The sequence below is a fragment of the Ambystoma mexicanum genome, chromosome 5q, assembly GCF_040938575.1.
Source record: "Ambystoma mexicanum isolate Mex_15411 chromosome 5q, UKY_AmexF1_1, whole genome shotgun sequence".
Classification (NCBI taxonomy): domain Eukaryota; kingdom Metazoa; phylum Chordata; class Amphibia; order Caudata; family Ambystomatidae; genus Ambystoma; species Ambystoma mexicanum.
The window spans coordinates 50055498-50080481 of NC_090933.1; the positions used below are offsets into that span (position 1 = coordinate 50055498).

Genomic DNA, 24984 nt, shown 5'->3' on the forward strand with positions numbered 1-24984 from the left:
CATTGCATACCAAAGGGATGTTAGCCTTACCTTCTTGTTGTCTGTTCGGCAACCATGTCCCTTCCACAGGCTTGCCTCAATTATCTCTCATTTAGTATGCACTGCCACCAGCCGAACTAAACAATATGAAGGCAGACCCACGGAGCCTTTGATTTTTTTTAATTAGGCTACCCATGGCCAGAGGAAGGTGGGCCTTCCCCCTTCTTGAGATGCTTTGATGTACCCGTGGCTGTCACATTCCAGCTGAACATAACAGGGGAAGACCGCGCCTGTCCTCCCGGAGTACAAGTGACTATGCGTTTTGTGTAGTGAGCAGAGAAAATGTGTGCAGAATGGCTTCATACATTTTCAATTTTCAGAGGTTGATTTCCCATCGTTCATTTTCATTATCAAAAATCAAAAAAAGTCCAGGCGAGTGCACACTCCAGATCCGGATGATCAAATTCCTCATAGTGTTATACAAGCATACCAATATGACATTAGCTGTATGTGTGTTTGGGCATGGTATGTAAATAGGCTTGTATAGTGTGCCAAAAATGCCACTGTTCTCTACAATGCACTTAGGCTTGTCTGTGGGATGGGATCCTGTGACCTCGCCAGAGATATCTTGGAGGACAGAAGATGAGCAAAAGGAAAATCTGAGAATGGGAAAGCGGGAAATTGATGCTGCAAGCAAATGAGTTGGGTGTGCTTATAAGGGATCATGAGGGAACTTCTAGAAGATGCTTAAAACATGCATCATGTGAAATGGACACATCTCTTGTGGAGTTGACAACAAAAGCCACTCTAAATGTCCATACCTGGCACCTTTTCTGGAATTCGCTAGAGGAAAAATCTCTCAAAGTCTTCATTGCAGTTACATTCAAACTGAAATCCGTTTCAACGCAGAAGAATCTGAACCTCAATTTAGAAGGGCCATCTTTTTTTTGCGCATCCTTTTTGCGCCTCAGACACACTTCTTCGCCTACCTGTCCCCACACTGCAACCCTGGTCTAGTTCCTTGCTTCACCCCCGCGTTAACAGCATTGATACTTTTTTGGTTACCAGTTTATCTCTGCATGTACCCATTTTCTTCGTTGCTATATATAGCGTAAACTCAGTGCCACCTGAAGATGTGTCAGATCTGTTGGGGGCACGTTTCAGGATATTTTTTTTTTGGGGGGAGGGGGACAGTCCGAAGTGCTTTTTGGCGTTTTAAATTATATGAATCTGAAATGTCCAAAGGAGAGAAATCCAAAAGTTATTTTACACAAAATAACTTTGTTTTTCTCTCCTCTGGACATTTCAGACCCCCCTGCCCCACCACCCCCTCACTTAGCTGTGGGTGGCACACCTCCTTGTGTGCCGCCGTGTTCTGCATTCCTTTGCAACGCCAGTTCCCTTCACCTGCGTGGGTGGGAACCGGCACCGCAGGGACCGCTTTTCTTTTTTTCATTTGACTTTATCCGGCCGGGTGCGGGGGGTGCCCCTGCACCCCCTGCTGACATTACAGCCAACAAGGGCTCGGGGCACACCCCTGCAGCCTCCACTGCCCCCTCCACTGCCCCCTGTTCACTGTAATGCCACACAGTGGGGGACTTGGTCGAAAGTTTCAACCGCACGTACATTTCCTACGACCGAAATTCGGTCAAATCTCCCATTTGGTTTTTTTTGGTGTCTTTATGTACCGATTCCGTTTAAATTATAGTAAAGACAAAAGAATGCATCTAGGTGGTGAATAGCTGTAGATTATCACGGACGGGACAGGCAGCCAGCACAGTGCTGAAACACTAATGTCCACTGAAAAGCTACTAATCACTCTTTCACAGCAGGGTCCTGATGTCAGGGAAGTCTGAATAAAAAGCAATAATGTTCAAATAATGTTTCCAGAGACTGCAAGAGCGAGGTGACTGCCTGAGGTTGTCAGCAAAAGCAGCCTGTGACATGCACCCTGCACACGTTTAATGCCCAAAAATAAAGGAGTTTATTTTGGTGGATTAAGACTGCCAACATGGGGTAGCTGCTTGGGGGCCCCCAAGTACCTGGTCCCATTTAAAACGAAAAGATTGAAAGGCGCGAAGCTGTCCCTGAGTAAACTTGGATGTTCCAATAAGTGGGTCACATTCCCAACCAACGCTTCGACAACAGTTTCGGTAGAAACCGGGATTCGTTGTTTACAAAATAGACATTGCTCTCGTTGTGTCATTGTGGAGGGAAATTTAGCATGGGCGAAACTGTAACTGCTTCCGTGCTTAGCTCCCAGGCCTTGCCCGAGTGCCAGAAAATGGCCGCTTGCGAGGATGCCTGCGCATCTCGTGCCCACAGTTCACCTCATCCCAAGAGCGAGACATGCAGCGGAACAGTATGAAACAGCGGGGCTTTGTTCTTTTGACCTTGATCTTATCCGCTGGTTAGTGTTGTGGGAATATCCTAAAAACAAACATTTGTATTTGTCACTAAACCGTCATCGCAAACGGCCACAATTAAAAATGCCACAAATACAGGTCTAACCTGCTTTGGGGAGATGTTATAGTCTGTAAGGTTTTGAGGGGCATGGTTGCAGCACAGGAACGCCTATTACTTAAGCACAAGATCCACCTGAGTGCGATGGGTGCCACATAAATGCCCAGTACTTATTCGAGAAGCGTAGTGCTTGGCCCATGTGAATGCCGCCTCTATTGTGGTTACGTTTTGTGGTGAGCTTTTTTTAGCTTGCAGTGTGTGTGCTGCGCAGGAGCTGTGGTTCGCCCTTATGCTGTCCGCAACGACTTTGATGTCACAATGACAGTGGGCTACTGCACACAAACACCTAATGGGGGGGTGTGTGCTTGGGCGGAGACCCTCATTCCACAGTGCCAGCATCACCACATCAAGGTTTGTGTACTCTTGAGCTCAGTGACGCATAGTTGCCCTTTCTGGGTGCTGAATAGGGTGCCAGCCAGGTCTATGCCAAGTTTGAAAGTGCGCCATCCTGGTGCAGGGCCACTGCATCAGATACAAACACGCGAAAGTGCCGCAGCCTGCAGACAACATATCGGATTGCCGAAATGCATTTATAATGTACTGTTTTCCTGGTGGCCAGCTCAAGGGCTAAGCGCCCTCCGGAGCGTGGTGCAAGGCTGTAGTTCGTAAGTTCCAATCTTGCCCCTGGCCGACTCAGCCCTTCATCTTTCCGAGGTCAATGAATGGAGTACCATTATGGCAGATATTATTACAGTGCTTAGAAGTGATAGAAGTGATAGGAATCTGGCTTGAGGCACTACATGCGGTGGATCACTTGGGAGAACCTTCACTTCTGACTTCCCAGTTCACCAGGCACAGGGGATCACGAGTAGTGAGTAAGTGGGGGAGAGGGGAGACCCCCGCAGAAAGTGCCAGCTATTCCTGTGTGTTTGTCACTCTTGGGCACAGAAGTTAGCACACGTGGCTCGGCCTACTCGTCCTGTTGGTCCTGCTGGTCATGCTTGTCCTTCCCTCACAGCACATTGCATTGCAAGTGATGCGAGAGACAGGTGGCACAAGGGATTTTCCAGAACAAGGACCATTCTCAGCACAGGGCGCAGGTGGACTCATCTCTGCTAAACCCGTAGTGTTCCAGAGTTGCAGTAGCCTCTTGAGTGTTTCTTATTGGAACCCAATGTTCTACAGATGTTCGTGTTTTGTTCTGCTTTCACGTGTTTCCTTTTGTTTTATTCTGAGGACAGGTTGAGTTTAGGATGGTAGTCCTTGTTTAACTCATGCAACTCAATTCCCAAGGATCGTGTTTGGTTCTTTAACAGTAGAGTGTCATTGGCACCCTCTATCCTGGGTGGACACCGGTGGGTTGACACAAGAAAGCCAGGAGAGAGCCGCAAATCCAGGAGGCTGCATGGTGTCACCTTTAAAGTCACAGGAAGCCTCCTGCCCAGGGAAGATAGCTCATGAGTTAAGCACGTGCCTCTGCAAAGGGGCCAGCCTACACTTGGCAAGCTCGAATCATAAATCGACTTTTAATCCTTCCAAAGTTGATAAAATCAGTGCCAAACTTGGGTTTTAATAGCTACCATTATTACAACAATGAGAAGCATTAAGCCTCCAGCTGGAAACCCTATATAAAACATGATATTATAAGAAACGTCTGGCTAGAGACGACCTGGTTTGCAAGAAGTACTTGACAGGTTGGTGCCTCGGGCAGAGCCCAGCAATCACCTGTTACTCCTTTCCCAATTTCTCTATGGTATAGTCTAGCTTTGCCTCTTGTGTAGCGTCAATAGCTCCTGCGTTGGAATCCTGGAAATGTAGGTGCTATAGTATTCTCTTTTGCCTCTGATTGTACAACAGGAGCGCAGGACTCAGCCCTCCCCTTCAGGGTATTTATATTTCCTGCGGGGTAACCAGTTTGCATAATGTAGGTACATATTGTGCTTTTCCCTTATCCCTACCATCAAGGAGTTCTGAATCCCCAAAAGCCCAGTAAACCTCAGCATATCTATCACATCCAATGTCACAAACTGGAGAAGCCCCATCTTTGAACATTTCAAACTGTCAAGCTCAAATCCACGGTATCCAGTGATAGTCGCCTGGGAAAAGGTCGCCAGGGTGCTCCATTTCCCCAAATGTACAGTCCCAAAAAATCAAGCGCTTTCTCCAAAATCTTATAGGACTTGACTTAGAATAGTAAATAATACCCATCCGAGAATATGTTGGGGAAGGATTTTCGGGGTGCAGGGAAAAGAATCGCCTACCTGTTGACTTTTTCCCAGGGTAGAAGACCAGCAGGTGTCCACACTCTTGTGAAACACTCCCGTCCCCCGCACACCTAATTGTGTTGTATACCAACCAATATGTATTGTATTTATACATTTTTGTTCAAGAAAAAATATGTTACTAAGATTTTGTTTTTCTTAAAATTATATATATAATATAATGTGGAATAAAGATTTAAATGTACCGTTTTTCAAATAACTTCAGTTTTGACGAATTTCAGTATGATATTTCCAATATCCCAAATAACATTGAACAATCCAGTCTTTAGAACCAGAATACTCCCAATATATATGGAATTTTTTTTTTAATTTATCAAAAAAGTGCTCAACGGGTTTTGGGAATGCGTCTTCCCTTAATCAGGAGCTGTTAATTACATTTCTTTTCTCTTCTACTTCAATAATTGATCATTTCATCTATAAGAAGAAAAATATATATATTTCTAGCCTTCTCTTTGATCATTTCTCTCAGTATTTCTGCCATGATGTATCTATTGATGATCACCTGGATGTGCTGAATTCAAACGTCTGGGAGCTTCCAATCATTATCTTGTCTAACAGGAATCTTCCTATGAATACGAAAAAGGAAATAACACTTTTTCAGTTCAATTCTACCCATTAACTGTATTGTTGCCTAACTCATTCAATAGTGCAGGCAATAATGTTAGTAAAAAAAAGGGGGTTCCTTATTAGTACCTGTTATTGCTTTCAATGCTCTCCCACTGTTGCTACCACTGAAAATCCCTTGTGGCGCCAAGTGTTCAACGTTTTTTTTATATACATAATATATGTAGCCCTTAATGGTGTCAAACGTCCAAATAGGTATCATGCAGACAAAATAAAACCAATGTTTTACTCTCTGCATTAGGTGCCCACTAACTATATCAGAGTTCCCACAGTTCTGGACCGGCACAGTTGTAAAGAGGCCCACTGTATTCCCATGTTCCTATTGAAGACCAGCCTAACCCTCCCCGGGCCTTTATGGGCTATTGTAACACCTTTCCCCACCTTTTCCACCATTTAACACACTATGTTAGTGGGACGAGGAAGAGGCAACTCAGAGGGATGAACACTTGTAGATCATTTCACCACTCTAGTATTGTAAATATCAGGCATGTCCCTTTAATTATGGTCAGGCAATTGGACTAAGTGACCAACACCTGTGGCCACTTATTAAGCCTAACTGATATAAAAATGCGGGCTTCTTAGGTGGAGGGAGGTTGTACAGCAGGCTCGAGCTGGAAGCTGGCGTACCAGAGAGACAGGAGAGGGAGAAGCGAGTGTTGCAGGGGCGTTGCTAGGGGGGGGCTCAGGGGGCTATAGCCCCTGATCTTTTGGTTGTAGCCCCGGATAGAATCTCAGGAGCTACAGCCAAAAGACTAGCTAGCCCCCAGTCCCAACAGTTCCGACATCAGCTTAGCCCCGGATCTTTTCCAGACCTAGCAACTCCCCTGGAGTGTTGGATGCCATGTCGGGAGAGGACCAGATATGCCGGGGCAGGGGAAGACCCAGAGAAGTTCGGGAAGTCCTGTGGCCACTTCGTATCAGGCGCAAGCTGAAGCTTCGAGGCACGAAGTGCTCCAGTCGCTGCAAACCTCTGGAAGAGCAAGTGGCACTCTCCCTGTACTCCGTGAGAGAAGAGTGGAGACGGTGGAAGCTGGAAATGCCAAGCGAGGTATAGAGTGAAGCCGAAGGGAGTTGCCGCCTGAATGAAGCTGGTCTGTCCAAAAGCTGAATACTTGTACAGGGCACTCAGAACAAACGTTTCAGAAACTGTCATAAACGCTTTTGAATACCGAAGCAAGTGTTTACACACCTGAATGAACAGAAAGCATTATTAGCATGTGAGTTTTGAATACTGAGCAAACTGAAAGCCTTACCGATTTCCATAAAGAATTAAAACAAGTAACAGGGATGATTGAATACACATTTTTAAATGCCACAGAGAAAGAAAGCAAATGATGAGCATATTCTGAATGGAATAAAAGCAACGTTGTGCAGGTGGCAAGTACCACAGAATGAATTGACTGAAACACAAGTATTGGCAAAGCAAGTGACATCCCAAGAAGGGTGCAAGAAGAGTATTGATAAGCCAAGTGTTCAAAGGACTGCAGGTTAAAAGGAGGCCAGTATTGGCAGGAGCCAGAGAAGAACAGAGACCATAACTAAGTAAATGGTTGCCAAGCCAGCCACGATAAGGTGTCGGATGAAAGTAAACCTGATGCAAAAATTACTCTTCACTGTTAAGGGAAAGCAGTGAACCATGGTTGATAAAGCAGATGGAGAAGAGGTATCGGTTGCCTGACCTGTGATGGGTGGACCGTGTGGTCTGTCAACTGCGTCTAGACTGAGGGAACCCATGCATGAGAACGATACTGATAAATCACAGCCAAGAAATTAGCATTGGTTGCGTGACGTGTGATCGGTGGAACGTGTGGTCTGTAAACTGTGCCTAGAGCAAATGCCCTACATAGAAAAGGAACTTAAAGAAGAAGGCTAGAGTGTTGATGTCAAGAAGAGCAAGTCAATGAAAATGTACAGGAAGAGACTTGTGTGATAACAAATGTGGATTGGCCAACTAGGGAGAAGTAACCATGGAAAGGAGGTTGGGAAGGAGTCAATCCTCGGTGAACTGTTTTGTTTTGAATGTTGGAGTTTCTTGAAAGTAGGGAAGGGAACCCTGAGATTTTGTGGAACTGTCTTAAACTTGGGCATGGTAACCCCGAGAGTTTGTGGAACTGATTTGAACTTAAGAAAGGGGAGCTGGAGAGTAAGCCAGGAGCTGAAAGTAGCTCAGAACTTTTTTTGGAACACTATTTCTTTTCCGATTGCCTATCCCTACACATTGTTTACCTTGAGCTGTGAGGGTTAAGTATAGGTTTTGCACACAGACATACTTTTAAGTTGAACTTTCTAAATGAGACTTTCATTAGTTTCGTTAGGTAGGGAAATCCCACCTTAGCATCGGGCAAGTTAGGCCTTCAATCATCCTGACATTTCCGTTAATAAAACCTTTCGGTTTGCATTTTGAATCTGTTGTCTGTACCTTGCTTCATGATGCCTTCAAAATACCCCTTGCCATTCTATTCAAAGAGTATGAACCTCCAGAGAGCACATCACTGAGGAGAAGCAGCACAAGGTACCCACTTGCAACAGGGAATGTCCCATATGCATCCCTGTGTGAAAAATGTGTAATCTTGTATCTGGCGGGTATTTATGATTGTGTTGTATTTGCCCATAACAGACCCGCTATCCAGCTGAATTTGCTCTGGAGTGCACTCTTCCCCTTTTACATTGCATTGCTCTGGCATGATATGTAGGGCTGTATTTCTCCCATTGGGGTCTTTTTCTTCACATCAATTATCTGCAGCTGCAGCGTGGCCATTCAGCAGGTTTCTGTGGAAATCACCATAAGCCAGCTGCACATTCAGAAAGAACCACAGTTTACCAAATTGGGAAATGTTTTGCAAGTTTGCTGATGGCTTCACATAAATGTGGATGCAGTCTATAGCCCCAAGTACATTGTGGAACAAAGCTCGTTCAAATCTTCTTTCATTTTTACAGTTACTATTTTGGAGATGATTTGTTTTCTCATCTTCACATTTAGGATTTCTTTTAAACTCTCAGGTTTCTGCTGCATGGTATTTTGTGTTGTATTGTGAAACATATGAGATCCCAATGGGGTGTACAGCATTTGGTAAGTGTGTTAGCTTGTGCTTCATGAGTTGCTGACTTTACAATAGGCAAGTTGCGTTACGACTATCTACATCTTTTGGAATGCACCCCTGTGATCCGTGTGTGTAGGAATGCCTTCTCCTATATTCTTGAGGTTCACCCACTTCCAGTGCCATTCTTCTTCACATGAATAGCTGGCACATCCCTGCCATGGTCAGGTCAATGGGGTCCGTTGGGCTCTTTCAACTATGATTGCATCCAGTTCAAACTTTGCTTTTGCTGTAAAGTGCTTTTCACAAAATACTCATTTTAGGCTCAAAGTCAGTAGTTGCAGTTCTTTTTTTAAGAATGCAAAATTCACCTTATTAATTTTAATTTCAATAGTATCTGCAATTGTGATTAGATAATGGAGTCATTTGCACATTCATATATGGCGTATTTTATAGTGGCACCAATATTTTGACAGAAAAACTAACTTTGAGACCCGCCCCCCCCCCATTCACACTAATTTGCGACTGTAACAAATGTTTTGCGTACCATTGTATGCCTTTCGTTTTGCATCTTGGGCTTTATCGATTTGCAGTATTACAAATTTGCAAAAGGTATGCAGGGTGCCAACCCTATAGTTCAGGCCCACCATGTATAATCACAAGCAGTTCAGACTTTGAACTGCGCTGTGGACTGGCAAGAAGGCCATGATTAGACTGAAAACCTAACTAGAAAAAGGGTCATCTTGTACACTCATGGCACAAATCTATTGGATAACAGATCGTGTAAATTCCTTTTTTCAATGTTCTTAAATTTTCAGACCTACATCGGCTCCATTCTTGCCTCGGTGAACCCTTACAAGACTGTCCCCGGGCTTTACGACCCTGCCACCGTGGAGCAGTACAGCAGCCATCACATGGGCGAGGTGCCACCACACATCTTCTCCATTGCCAACGAGTGTTACCGATGCTTGTGGAAACGGCACGACAGCCAGTGCGTCCTCATCAGGTAAACGATGGCAGAGCTCCAGTCTGTCGTTGCTTTCTTTGTCTTCCGTAGTGTGTGGTGATGAATTCTTTAACCATGTTTTTACCATCAATGTGTAGTGTACCACATTTCCACGTCATCCCTAGGATGCTCTACTGCCCCTTTATACACATAGTTAAGAACAGTTTGATTTAAAGTGGATTCCCATTAAAACTTTTAAAAGACTGTCTTTTGATTTACTTGGAAAAAATATGTTTTTTTAAGTCTTTCAAAACTGCAACACTTTATTTCCATGTTCCTAGTATAGTGTGGCTATGATTTCCACATTACTGCTACCTGTCTTTGACCCCATTTGGTCAGTCGTGCCCACGGTACTATAATCGGTCTCTGGTCCTTTGATGGCAAAGCATAATTCGGTGATGAACGTGATGGTGTCATCACTCTTTTCCCAGGGGTAACCTGTCCTCATGTGGCTAGGGGACGGGAGCTGCTACCTGATCCTGAACCTGGGGGCAGCTTATTTGAGGGAGGACCACATGGGGGTTGGGGGTGACCCCCAGTAGGTTAAAGTGACATCATTGGGTGGGACATGGTATTCCCCATTTCCTTTTAGGAATATTGTTTCCATTCTGCATGCCTGGATGGCATATTGTGATCATCCCCTTAAATAACCCATTACGCCTGCTTACAGCATCCATTAAATCTCTGTAACAAACAGAATGATAAAGACTGAGATGAGGAAGAGCAGGCGAGTAATTCTGAATACTCAGCAAACCCAGAAGAAGCAGTCTAGTGCTCCGAAGAAAATTATTGGCTCCAAGTAACTCCCTTCCTTGAAGCCGGAGTATAAAGAGTCGCGGGAGGATAGCTCCGAGGCAACTCACTCGCCTTAGAAGCAAGACGATGCAGAGCAACACATGTTCGATCCCCAGATCCGTGCTTAGAAACCTCTGGATATTAAGCACGTTATAAATAACCAATTAAAATAAAATTAAAGATGGAGAAGCTGAAGGTAATGGAGGGATGCAACCAGCTAGTGGTGCAAGGAAGACGGCGAGAGAAGAAGAACTGCAGGAGTTGATTCGCCGTGCTGGGATCCCAGCCGAAACAGAAGAGGACTTTTCCTGGCGACCGCTGGAACCAAGAAGCAGAACCAATGCCGCCCGAACACGGAGAAGAGCTTGGGAGGAAAGCAGTTGCAGCAAAGGATGTGGAAGCTGCCAGATGAAGCCAGTAAACCCATGTTTGCTGCAAGAGGTCCACGGAATGCCAGAGAAAGCCGGTGAACCCTGAGAAGGGAAGCTGGATCACCAAGGTGCTTCAGCAGCTCCATCAAGTAACGAAAAGTGCCAGTTACGTGAGTCGGGTGACCCATAGTAAAGAGGTTGGGTCATTCAGACATTTCATAAAGAAAGTGAAGGAAAGTGGGTTTGAGACCCGGTGCTTTCATAAAAGCGATACAGAATATTGGAACTGTGTGATACAAGAATGAAGAGAGAATCTGGCAGGGGAGTATACAAGGTGTCTGGACATATGATAAAGGAAGTTAATGAAAGTGCATTTGAGACCTTGTGTTTTGATAAAAGTGATACAGAATATTGGAACTGTGTAAAGGAACTACATGAAAGTCCTGGCAGGAGAGTATACCAGGCAAAGCCATTATAACAGTAAACCTGGCACGGGAGTACACCAGGTGTTTTGCGAGTCTGGCACCCGCACTCAAGTTGTGGTGTTATGAAAGAAGAATCCTTGTGTTATTTTGAAAAGAGAGTCCCTAGAACGAGTCATGGCCTTATGATTTTGAATTACATTGTGGAAAAGAATTGGGGGAGGGAGTCGTTTCCCCTAGAGTGGATTGTAACACCAAGAGGAGGGGTCATCCTCTTGGCCTTTAAAGAACTTGGTCATTCTTCTGAACTTTTGTTTTTGTTGAGAGAAACCTGAAGAAGGGAGCTATTCCCAGGAACTGTGAAGATTATCCATTTGGAACTTGTGTTGGATTACACCTTTTTGTTGAACTTGAACATGTGTGCACTTTTCAAGCCAAAGACAAAACCCTTAATACCTTAGAGTTACTTTTCGAATGCGAGGAGTAGGACATGATTTCGGATGCAGGACATTATTGCTTTGGACATTGTGGCACAGGACAGGCCTTTAGTTTTGGTTGTGTTGTGTCTCGACTGTCGTGTAGCCGAAGAGTCCTCTGTCCACAAGTGCCGCACAGAGAGAATCAAAGTCACTCTCTGTGCCGCCTGTGAGGCCACAGGTGGGAGATGTTCTTTCCGGAACTGCGGAACTCGTGGAACCCCGAACCACTGTAAAGGAAACACCGGTTAAGTGTCAAGCCAAAAACAGAATCAACAACCAATCAACAAGTAAGTGGAACGGTCTTATCAACAGGTGTCTGTGGAGTGGTGGTTGTACCTATGGGGGAGGTTCCGAGACCCAGCAAGGCTGTTCTTTCAAGATGTAAGTATCCCAGCAACATTGCAAGTGCCAGGCCCACCTGATGCCAGAATCAGCACAAGAAGGGCGGAACGTAGTAGGAGTCCGTGAAGCAGTCCGTGGTCGTAACAATGACCCAAAAGCAAGTACCAAAGCCAAGGGTTATCCGTTGCCAGTCCGTGAAACAAATCCGAGGTCAAAATCCAAAAGGGGTGAAACAAAAGGTATGTAGCGCCGTACAGGAATCCCAAGAAACAGCTGTGAAGCACCGAAGCACCGCAACAGAGCCGTTTAAATACTGGCGCTGCTATTTCCTCCCGGTCACATGACCCGTGAGCGCATCACGTGAGTGTAGTCCAGAAGCACGTGAGCGGAAAAAGCGGCGGTCATGATGTGACGCGGAAGAAGTCGGTCTAGCAACCACCACGGAAGACGCCAAGGGGGTAGACATCTCCGCGGGCAAAGAGCATGCCGACCCAAGCTTTGTGGCAGTCGGCGCCGTGGCAACTGGGGCGAAGAGAGAACCTGTGAGTCCCGGAACCGGGCGAGGGGTGTTCGGGGCACGGGGATGAGGAATGGGACCCCCAGAGGGACGAGTGGAGTGCGTGACAGGTTGAGGTAGGGAAATACCTCCTAGATTAGGGACATTGAGGAATTTTCCAACCCCTTTTATCAGTTCAATAAAAGTCTATGGCCAATGCTATGAGTCTTCTATGTCCCTGTCTCATTCCTGGTTCCTCACAATTCTGAAAACGTCTTTCAAATTTGTTTGCATTGGTCATTCGACCTATCATATATAGGAATATGAGAGCCTCATAAAAATGTCAGTGATGATCTTGCTGCTCTGAATACTTTTACTTTGTGGTAGAAGAAACAATGGCAGCAAATAGTGGTTGAGCAATGCCATGTTTGTTACTAAGCGAAGAACATGACTTTGTGTCAATGGATAGAGGCCTGGTGTAGGGTAACCTTGTGGCTACTTGGCAGGTCACAATGTTTCCAGTGCTGGGTTTTCATTTAACTGCCTAAATGAATTCTGGGAACCGCGGTCAAGATTAACAGGTGGACCTATCAAACTATCATTGCAATACCAACAGCCAGGGCTAGAAATTGTAGTGTCTCGATGACCTGGAGTACCGTTTTCACCACACACCAGGCAATTGTCCAATGATGGCACCTGGCACTCGCCTGATGCCTCCCCAGTGCTCTGTAAGAAACACACTGTACAGACCTTTGTGGTCTGGGTGGCTGCCAGGTCTAAGGGAATGCCACGAGAAAAGCCCCTTGTGGTGGAAATGAGGGTAGGTAACTGCTGTTCACCATCAAATTCAGGATCTTTTCCTCACTAAGATTTCAAAGAGAAGGCTCCCGTTGAGGTGCTGATGGGAATAATTTTTCTCTCTCCAAGATGCAGCAGGAAAGACATGTTTTGTTCTTAGCATGTGCTCCCTTTTTGTCCCTCTATTGAATTTTATGGCAAACCTTCCCCCCAAAATGAAGTCACAAGCAAAAACTACATCCAGGGTGCAGCTTCCTGCCCCAGCTCTCCACTCCTTGTCCCGGGAGTTGCTTCTCCTTGGCTCCGGTCGGCTAGTGGGTCTATGCTCCCACTGCAGCATCAGGCACGATGGATTGGCTGCCTCCCTCTTCAGGCTTGTTGGGCTGGTATCTGCAGTTAGAATAAACACATGAAGGCACAGATCTCAGGCAGTGCCAGCATCACACCTGCTCCATGCCAGGAAATGGAGTTCAGCACACCCTCCTTGCCAGAGCGAAACACTAAGTGCCTGAATCACAGAAGCGTTTTATAATGGTGCAATCCCATAGGAAAATGTTTTGTGAATCAGGGCCTATGTCGTTCACCGCAATAAAATGCTGCCGGACAGTGAGAGATGCGCTGTCGCATGTTAGGTGTCAGTAAAGAAAGTATACGCGAAAAGTAAGTTACTAGCAGCCTTCACCTCATCCAGAAACTAATGCAACATGGTGCATGACTGTACCCTCAAGTGTTGGCACGCCTCACCAAGCGCTCCACCTCTGCGTATTTATTTCCCACCCCTTTGGTTGGGTTTCAATGGACAATTTACGTCGGCATATGGGTCCAAAGGGTATCTGGTCATTGCATCTAATCTAAAAAAAATGTCTATCTAATGCATATTTTTTGGGGGTAAAGGGTTCATTTTTGTTCAGGGGCATTTTCAAGGGTAAAAAACTGAGGTTTGGGGGGAAACCCCCCAAAAAAAGAAAAAAAATGCATTAGATGGACATTTTTTAGATGGAGAAATTTCGATGGAATGGCATTAGATGCAATGGCATTTAACGAAAAAACCATAAACCGTCCAAAGCAGCCAGCCTGAGTTGGTAATGGCACATTTCGAACTCCTGAATAAATGTAAACTGTTACCATGCTCTGGACAAGGATTTGGTGCTTTGAAATTGCAGTGGTGATTTGGTGCAGCTGAAAAGCAGAATAATGTAACGTAAACAATTGTTCTGCAACAGATGCTCTGCTGAGGAGTCCTACCACACCGCACTATCTCTGGGACTCAAGGGTACCCGAACATCCTGTATGTCTGCAATGTACCATGTCGGGGTTTCTACGGAAAGCACCAGAATCGCCCTGAAGGAGGACCTCGGGTCCGAAATGCATTGGCACTAGTGACTTTCTGCTTCTTCGCAAAAAAATAACTCTAATTAAAAGACTTTATTGATCACCTTAAAACATTTCAAGAAATTCTTGTTTTGGTTCAAATAAACAACAAGATGGAATAAATGAATGACCATTATCGGTAGTGTTTACTATTTTATTTGGTGACCCCAGGTCTGATGAAATTTTCATCAGACATTCTTTTTCCTACTCCAACATCCTAGTCATTCCTCCATTTTTGCAACTTCAAACTCCCATTACACACCATGGTCCTGAGTCTGCCAGCCCCTTCCCCCCCAACCCTCAGCCTGTGCCCAGATCCTGGTGTTTCACTAGCCATGCTAGCCCACTAGCTCTGGGGACCATCAGTAAACACTTTGCTGGTCAGGTCTCTGTCACCCGCTCTACAGAACCATAACCTGGAAGGTTCCTTGCAAGGTAGTGGTGGCAGAATATATCTGGGGCCTATAGGATTATGGCATCTGCGTGTCTATTGGCGCCGACTTTCCCCACAAGTTGTGGTCCCATTTCATTTTTCTATGAAGCACATGATACTCAATTCGGAGGCAGGACACATACCCTACAAATGCATAGCATTTTCAGTGCCTCCACCCATGTTTGTTTCTGAACCTGAGCAAACGTGGGACCCTCTGCTCAATATCCATCCATCAATCCATGAATTAAAATGTGAACCCCCCTCCCCCAGTCATAATTTTGAAATCACCTTTTACACCAGCCTTACTGGTAAGGGCTTCCTTACACCTATGCCCGCGTCCTCATCCAGCATTTGCATTTATTTATTTAGGTCCTTTGTGGCATTGGTTTCCCCCGCCCCAGTTTGCTTCCTGCCTTCCTTCCACCTCCCACCTCCCATTCCGCTCCCAACCGCCGACTGGGCCTTGAGGCCAGTTGATGTCCACACGAGGCTCTGAAGCCCTCCCTAGTAGCCCCTCAGCCACTCTTTACACTAGCCTTGCAGGTAAGTGCTTCTTTCTTCCCGTGCCTTTTCAGCGTTGTTTTCCCCCTCCCTGCACCCTTCCCAGCCCGCTTCCTGCCTACCAGGGTCTTGCCCACCCTTCCAAACTTTAATGGCTGAAATGCACACACGCATAACAGCACCTCCCAATCTTCCCCAAATCTTTGGACTCTGGTACCTCCGAGGGCTTTCAACCCAAGGCGGGTTGGGACCCTAATTATGGTGAAAGGCGCTATAACAAATGATGAAATGAATGAGTGAATAATGCAGAAATACAGTTTCCTTCTCTCCATCGGGAACACGTTGCATCTCTGGGAGTTTTTTTGTTCTACATAACACAATTCTGGATTAGACTTTATACTTTTGTCTCAGCAAGTTTGTTATACTGTCAGGCAAACCTCGTATTAGACACTTTGTTTTTCCTTTCCTGTTGCTTCTATTTTTAGCCCTGTTTATTCAGGCACATCAATATACACCTTGCACAGTTGTTAGTCCTAGGGCTGCTTCTATGTTGCCATGGAGGATAGCACAGGGGCAACGTGCTGCTCTTGGAAGCAAGACCACAGACAGCATCAGTGGTTTGAATCCGGATCCGCGCTTACAAACTGAACTCATAAAATAAAAATAAATAAATAAAAGAATGTGTTGACTGGTACAGAGTCCCACAGTCTAAGCTGCCAGTGACTCCACTCTACCTGGAGTGCCAAATCGTACATCATCATCCCTTGTTGGAGGCCTTTCTATAACACAATACTCAGGCACATGAAAATGGGCCTTCCACCGGAGTGCTGGGACAGAGCCCAGTTTGTACTGGTTGCAGTGACTTTGCACTATTGAAAAGTGACTTTGCACTGCTGACACAAACCCTGATTCATGGAACTGTGCAAAGTGTATTTTTCCAGTGCAAAGTCATTTTTGCAGTACAACGTGACTTTGCACTGGATTTGCACTGCAAAAATACACTCTGCACAGTTCCATGAATCAAGGTTTGTATCGGCAGTGCAAAGTCACTTTTCAGCAGTGCATAGTCGCTTTGAACCATGCAAACAATTCCATGAATCGGGCCCTAAATGTGTAATGAGATATATCATTCAGTTCACATTACAGTCAGGGGGCCATAGTATTCAAGGAGTGTTGCTGTAAGTTAAGAGACACATAGGTTTAAGGTGTGCAATTCATATTATTATTGTTACTTTTGAATAAACACTATATTATGCTAAATCGTTGAGTGATGAAGCCGTGATTTGAACCCTATTCTACAAATTAAGAACATGAACACATGATATGATAGGATATTTATAACACGCTTAATACCCAGAGGTTTCTAAGTGGGACCCGGGGATTGAACCCTTGTTGTTCCGTGTCGTCTTGCTTCCAAGGCGAGCATGTTGCCGCTGAGCTATCCTCCCAAGACTTAACCTCAGAGCCGAAGTTGATGCAACTATTTATTACATTTTGCCCTTGAAGAGCGGGAAAAATACTCTTATTTTATAAAGATTGCTTGCAAAGTGTGCTAATCAGTTAATTCAGCCATCTGACAATATATAATTCCTCATGGAAGTATGCTACTAAAAAGAGTATGATTGTAGCTTCTTTTTGAGTAGAAGCCTGCAAGTACAACAATGTGAGCCTGAAATAAATGCTGGTTTTACCATTACACTTTGGGGTGTTAAAGCCACACAATAAAATATACTGTTAAAGTCACTTGCCTTTTGTTTGACACGGACTTGTGATTTGTATTAGGTGTGATGTTAAGGAAATGTAACTCTCCACAAAACCAGCACACCCCTTTGTTGGGGGTCAAACTAGCAAACAACGTGGATTTAAAGTAGACCACTTAGAGTTTTATTGTGTGAATCTGTTTGTGTTTGAAGAAGGCACAGGTGTGATAAGTGCAGCTGCATATGGCCTTTCAGATGTACATGGTCCAAAATTCCATTCTCCAGAGACCTTCTCACACAACTAAATGTGTTAAGGGAAGTCGTGAGAACCTGCCTGCCAGTCCATTGTTAAGGTGGTGGGGAAAGGGTGTCCCGGACACATTTGTATCATCGCCATCGTCACCTGCATAGTGCTGGAGGTGAGAGAGGACCTAGTATGTTTTACATGGTGGGGGTGACTGGGGTTCCCTGTTTCTAATCTAGAACAAAAAATATCACAAAGCAAAGGCAACTTTTTTTAAAGTTTACATTTTTGGTCGGGTCAATTGGTACTGGGAAAGGGGGTTAGGAGGTTATTCTTCAATATTTGTAAAATCATCCAAAGGAAAGGGTGAATAATTGACCCAGTTTTGCCCCCAACTGTCCCCGAGAGTTTTTTTCCATTGGAAAACCCTGTCTCGGTTTTGGGTGACCTTTCATAATCGCAACTGCAGCAGCTTTGCGAGACCGCTATACCAATAATTGTATACAATAATTAAAGCAAATAATTGTCCATACATTTAAATTTCACACTTAAGCCAGATGTCAAACAGCAATCTTTCAGTTAACACCCAAATACATTACCTGATTGTACCTGTACCACAGACTGTATTGCAATCTTTTGTTTTCTTAGCCAGGCAGCTGTCCAAACTGGTATATAGGTCCTGCAATGTACAGACATTTTTTTAGGGTGATTTGTGTGACCAATCAAAACTGCAGAGGCCAAATTCCATTATTCGCTCAACAGGGTTTCTTACTGAATCACTGTAAAACATGTTTCAATTTAGAATTGTGGACATTTTTATGTTCCCATAATGCTCTTTGCCTTTATGCAAATCGCCAGGATTGTGTTCCATTAAGAGACAGAGGCAATCTGTAAATGCCCACTAAGCAGCGCCAGGCGCGCATTTGCAGATGTAAATGTCACTGGGCCCGGCCTGTCTACATTGGCTTCAGGCTCCACGTGTTAGACATTCCTGGCCATGCCTCTGTGGAGAGATGCTGTTTTGCGTGACCTAACCTGGGGTCATGCCCCCTCCTCCCTGCAGCCCCGCCCCTCCAAGAATGAGAGGGTTCCCCAGTACATTTTTTTTCTATTTCCAGCACTTGTTCTACTGTGCCCTGTCCCGGTTTTTTATTTTGAAAAGCTGGTCACCCAAGGAAAGCACCCAGCTCCGAGCACCGCACGAGCTTCCCGCCACGTGATTCTAGTCAGCATTTGCAAGAGGACACCTAGGCTGTGTACACAAAGGCTCCCCAGCTGCAGGGCGCGCGGCTGCCTATTAAGTTACTGTGCACTTTCCCTGTGAGGGCTCCGGCGTCGCCACCGGCCAGGTTCGTGTTACCGAGTAGCCTGGAATGTTCTCACAGCCCGCTCTGGAGAAATCCCGACTCACTTACATTGCTGTAATTGCAAATGAATATGGGTCGTCTCTGTTTACCCTTTCGTTTAGCGAGTCCAGACCTTTATTTCAGCATAAGGAGCGCCTTGCCCTCTGCGTGTGTTTTCGTTTGCTGTTGTTTTCAACGCCAGCTGTTTTTTTTCGTCCAGGGCAGCTTTCTTCTTCAGTCAAAACGTCTCACCAAAGCAGGCGAAACCAGTGGAATGAAAGCGTTAGATGTAGAGTTTCTTTTTACTTGAAGCAAGTACCCTTTTTCTCCTGAACTTTTTGGTTTTCCCCGTCGCCTAAAGTGTGCTGAAAGCAGCATTGCCGCAAAGTGTAAAACTGGCCAAATCGCCTGCTTCCCTGACTACTACATCATGGGAGTATCGAATTAGTCTCCTGCTCTGGCCTGCTCTAGTTTGGTTATCGCAAACCTAGCTGGGAAGCAACGGAGTGCTGTAGAGGAGAGGACACAGGGATAGAACAGGGACCCAGCCAGCAAGGCACACTACTAAGGGTACACTTGGGAGGACATGGATACAGATTAGGGAGGGAGAGTTACCCCACTTCAGTCAGGGAGGGCCGCATTTATAAAAGAAAACCCCATGTATACGCAGTTCTTGTGGTCTCTTTCTGCCCACAGGATCTGTAGATACAAGTTTGTGAAATTGTTGTGTTGAAGGCAATTGGTGATTGGTGTGGATTTCAGTGCACTGCTCTTCTACTTTGTGATTGGTAGACTGCTTTTGCATATATCCAAAAGAAGCGAGTTATGGTGGGAACTTACAGAAAGGAAGAAAGCCATCAAAGACATCACATAGACTCTTCTTTACAAGGCATATATTTGGGATACTTTTTTAAGCAATGGATCGTCTGTGCATCTTCAGCTGTGACTGCTAATTTTATTACACTGTGGGCCTCATTACGTGGTCAGCGGTAGAACCTGCCAGTAGGCGGCGGGCACCCGTCAACCTTGCAACACTGGTTCTGCCGCCTGACATCCCGGCGCCAGCGGCATATCATAGGCGCGGCGGAATAGTTTATTTCCCATTGCCATGGAGTCCAAAGGGACTCCGCGTGGGAATGGGAAACCTGAAGCACCGGCACCGTTATTTCCGGACCCCCAAACTTGTAATGAAACCCTGTGTATTTCATAATCATTTCCTTAGATTCTGTGTCTTAACAGCACAGTTTGTTGCCCTACCTGGGCTTCTGCTGCAGTAGGAGATGAGATCGTCAGACTTGCTGCACAGATGGAAATTGTGTGGAGGGGACAGAGTACTTCAAAAAAAGGCGTGGCCAGAATGTTCTTCACATTAGTGTAGTGATCACAATCTCCTCTGCCCTCGGGACAAAATACAGATTGTTGTGCATAGGCCCGACAAGGGACTTACAGGGCAGGTGGACATGGTACCAAAAAGTCTGACTTGCCGAAAAGCTTCAACCAATCAGATACGGCAAAGCACTGAAGCATGCAAAACATTTCCAGAAGGGAACATCCGGAAGGGGATTGTACAATAATATGTTTGTGTCTGACAAAATCCATGTTCTTCCAAAATTCAGTTTACATTTGCTACGAGTAGAAATGGAATAACATTGAAAGCTTGAAACAAGAGTGTTAAAAGAAAATAATCATTCACATGCAGTCCCTTGGTACACTGCAGCCCCCAATTGCAACCCTTTTGTTAAAAAATGTTTTTAGCCATCTTGTTTTGCAAAGTAGCATTGATGATCCCATCGCCCCTCCAACGTCTATACTCCAGCACTCAGTTCCCTATGGACTCGCACAATTCCTAAGTGTTTTAAAAGAAATGGAGGCCTATGGGGGCATACTGTGCTAATGTATAGTTTCTTCAGTAGCCAAGCAGTGGCAAATTCATTGCTGATCGTGCCCACTCTCAAAACCTGTAATTCTCTTTAGCTAAACCTGCCCAGCGCGAAGTCTAACTAAATCATTTGCACAAACAGGCGGCTTATGGGCTACAAACCCTGCTCATCGAGCTAGATCATGAATCCTAATTGCAATTGGATAGTCACAATTGAATATGAAAGATACCCATTCTTTGGAAAATCTAACCATTCAAACTGTTCATCTCCATTAATATCACATGTTTGCATCTAACCCAAAAGACATCTCCCCCGCACTTACGCGATCTCAAATTCACTAGGCCTAGTAAGAATGTTGTCTTGTCCTCCCTTTGTTTCCCCTCTGTTGCCTCGTTGCGCCTTGAAACACTTGTGTATAGGCACGTTATAAATACCATATCATATATAATTTCTTGTCATTGCATTTCTGCTGTCTTTGCTTCGAGAGCTGTTTTGAATGGCAGAGATTGCAAGGATAGCTCAGGGGCAACGCGCTTGTCTTGGAAGCAAGACAACGTAGCACAACACAGGTTTGAATCCCAATCCCGTGCTCAGAAACCACTCGTTGGTATTGAGCGCGTTATAAAAGAACAATTCTAATTATAATTGACATCCATATTGATGTGGGCACCTGGTTGTCTGCATCTGCATTTGAAAGACACCACCACCACCACATTCCTCATAACCCACTGGAACTAGGTTTGCATTTTGGCCAACCAGCACCACGGATAGACCTTTATTCAGCGGAAGCATATTCTCGTATTCTGTTCAAAACTTTGAACAGTTTCTCACAAAGCAGACATCTTGCAGCACTCTCAAGTTTCCCATGCCTATGCGTGAGATAGTCGAGAAGTCCTATTTTATCTCCCATTTGGATTCTGAAACTTGTAGTATTTTCTCCTCTATTAAACATTTTGGAAAACTACAATTACCAGAATTTCAAACAAAAACAGGTCTGGATGACCTTCTTCCACATGGCCATGGGAAACCTGAAAACTCTGATCCTGATGAGCCAGAGCTCGGCCACCATGTTCATGTGGATGCCAACAGAGGTTGACTCAGTTACGTCACACTTGCTTTGTCCTTGTAGCGCAAAAAATTCAATTTTTTTTTCTGTTGTTGCCATTATTCGCAAAGAGTTCTTGCATTATTAATCGTCCTTTACTCTTCCGAAGATCCTCATCTGTAGCTCAGCCTCATAAAACGAAGGCACATAACCAGCATTATTGACTGGATAATTGGTCATTCATGGGTCGGTGGTAGTATTTTACACGGGAATCAAAAGTAAATACAAAAAATATCAGGTTCCAACATAGGCTAGGTGAATGCCCCAAATGCTCAACTACATACCAATGCCATTCCCATGGGGTTTCCATTAATTTCCCCAAAAATTCTGCCTTAGAAACGCACCTGAACTCCATTCTGCCACAGGCAGTACTTACCAGGCTATTTGCACCTGCATCCTGCACTCATCCTAGGTTTGTGGCAGTAAAGCTCCAGGCTTTATATAGCATACTGCTGCCCATTTTTTGATGACAGTAGTCTAAATAGATTTGTATGCTCCTCTTATTGAGGAGGTATTGCTGGGGGAAAAAAATGTCCATGTGACAAACTAACTGCAACACGCAAACTCAAAGTCCCTTACTGCGCTTAGCCCCATGCTTGGGTCATGGGTTTATTTATCATCATCATCTATAACAAAATAAACCAGACTTCTTATTCTTCAGAGACTGCTTTCTTTTTCTGTAGCCAGATGGAGAGCTTAGGGCGTAGGTACTCCCCTCTGACATTGGGCAAGTGCGCAGTTCACATGTCCAAATCTTGGCAGCCCTTCATCATTCTCAGGAATGCACTTTGGGCACTTGCATCCTGTAGACAGGCACCATCCAATCAGGGATCGAGGAATGCAGACTTTATTGACTTATCTAACACAGAATTCCACCCTATTGCTTGGCTCTCTGGGCTGCCATTTCCCTGTCCTACCTCCTGTCCATTTATTGAAGCTGGAGCTCAATTTCCTCTCCCGCTTTCATCTCAACTGCCTGGCATTGGGGCCTGTGGCCTCCTTCCCCCTCCACCCCCAACTCGGATAATGGAAGACACTGGCAGTTGTGCTGCCGGTGCCCTGTCCTTCGTGCACTGCAAGTACAGCGCAGGTCTTCACAGGGCCGAACGTGCAACACAGGAATCGCAAAGACACAGGGAGATGTGTCTTTCTTTGCCATGGAAGGAGGATGGGAAGTGGGTGGTGAGTGTTACAGGCTCGTCCTGCTCCCCGCAATACCAGTGCTCATCCAGCTCCCCCACGCCACCTCAGGCACAGCAGACACTCAGCACTTGGACACAAATCATACACAGGATACCATAAGTAGAGAGAAAAGGGCTGTAATGCAAACACAAACCAGTGCATGGGAGGGCTGCATTCTGCCTTGCCCATCCCAGGCCTGGCTCATCCTTATGTACAATGGAGTAGCTAAATCTATTCTCCACCCATAAAACAGCACGTATAATGCACGTATGATAACAAACAGGTCATTTTGCCGGACAGGGGGAAGATAGTACATTTTGCAACTGCAGGCTCTGGCATCCTTGGGATTTGAGCGAGTAGGGTCATCACTGTGTTTGCTTCTCAAGAGGGGCTCTTCATGCCCGGCAGTCTGAGGCTTCACAGCCTTCCACAGCTCAGCTGTGCTGTGCTCTGCGACATTGCTTGGCATGGGCGTTCAGCTGTTAGGCCAGTCTTTTAGGCCAGTCTGTAGGCCAGTGCATTTGCATCCGATGAATCTCAAAGAAACCAAAAGAAAGTGCAGAATCAGAAAGGTAACAGTGAGGGCCGGGCAGTGTGCATATGGGGAAGAGTGGCTCGTGCGCTGTGGAACCAAACCGGTGGCGGGCGACAAAACTAAGGTTTTTTTTTTTGACGTGGTTGGGTCAGGGTTTGGGGATGGGCTAGAAGGGAGATGAAGGCTTGTGGAACTTCCCCTTCGTGGCAGGGGATGAGGGGTAGGACTCCCACCTTTGAAGAGGTTGGTTGGGATAGGACCAGGCGAGGGAAGGAGCTTCGGTGTATTGACTGTGCGGGAAAGACCCACACAGTGAATAAAAGTGAAAGCATGGAACTGTGCTGCCCTCACTGTGGGGATGCCTCCTCTCACTGCTGCCTAGTCCTGCCCCCACGCCCCTCGGGCCATGCAAGGTGGTATGGTCCTGCAGTCCGTGTGCAAGACCCTCGTTCTGCTCAGGCGCATTAGCTTGGGCTGCATATCATTTACCAACCAGTAGGGCCTTAGGAACACAACTTTATTTGTTAAATAATAACAGCTGTCACTACAGCACTAAGAAGCCGTGGAATTCTGGCATGAACCTGATAAGGTACTTGCATTCCTATCGCACCCCACATTCACACCAGTCCCCACTTAGTTAATAGGTGCACTGTTGCCCTTGCTGCTAGATTTCTTTACTATCACTTTTAGGATTACTGGTCTCCCTGTAGTCTGCTGTGACCTAAGAACAGCAAAACATTGTTGATATCCTTCACAATTGTGTGCTAGGCGAATCTCTCAAGCTCTCAAAGTTACTTACCTAAGCTTCAAATTGCCCTTCGGTGGGCGGGCAGTCTGAGCCGAGAGACAGTTGAATGTTTTCCCTGCAGCTTTTAGTCAACATCGAAAGAGGACATCAGGAAAACCTGTGCGATCAGGGAATCTATGAGCAAACGAGGTTCAAGTTTTCTGAACATTTCGACATTTAGTGATGAAAACAGTTTTGGCCGTATTTTGTACGTGTCGTTTGCTGCAAGATATGTGCCCTTCTGTTTACAGTCAGAAAAGTTATATTTTGATGTCTAAGAACAGGCACCCCTCTTTCCTTCCGAAGACATACTTTTTCCTGCATGCTAAATTTCGCAGGAACCTTAGGTTTCTCTAATATGGACATTAGGTTGCTTAAGTGGTTAACAAACTACACGCAGTGGCTAGGGTTCAATGTGATATTTCCTCATTTTGAAGGCTTAACACCAAAAAGACCGCTTTATATTAGCCATTTTGTGTGGCCTTCAAACTGCTGCAACATCACAATATGAACTCCCTCTAATCAATAGGGGTGTTTCACACCCAAGCCCCTCCAATAACTATACAGCCCCCCCGCCCTCCCCAGCACATTACATTCTGCTTGCGCCTCCACAATTAATCACACCAATTTTTACCAGCAACCCCGCCCCCTCACTTCTCAACTACAAACATCCCCCCTCCTCTCCCACACACACACACACAAAAACACACTCAAAATCCTAACCTGATTCCCGCAACTTCCCTCACTTGGCCACGCCTGTCAACCCCTGAGCGCAATCCTGTGCGTCGCAGGGAGCAGCTGTCAC

At 45.5% G+C, this 24984-nt stretch overlaps 1 protein-coding gene across 1 annotated transcript in view; it reads left to right on the top strand.

Moving 5' to 3' along the window:
- The window catches only part of MYO10 (myosin X), a 640382-nt gene that overhangs the window by 311551 nt on the left and 303847 nt on the right, over positions 1 to 24984 (top strand). The window contains exon 4 of the mRNA XM_069620501.1: positions 9205 to 9392. Coding sequence (XP_069476602.1) covers positions 9205 to 9392 — 188 coding nt within the window. The remainder of the gene's footprint in view (positions 1 to 9204; positions 9393 to 24984) is intronic.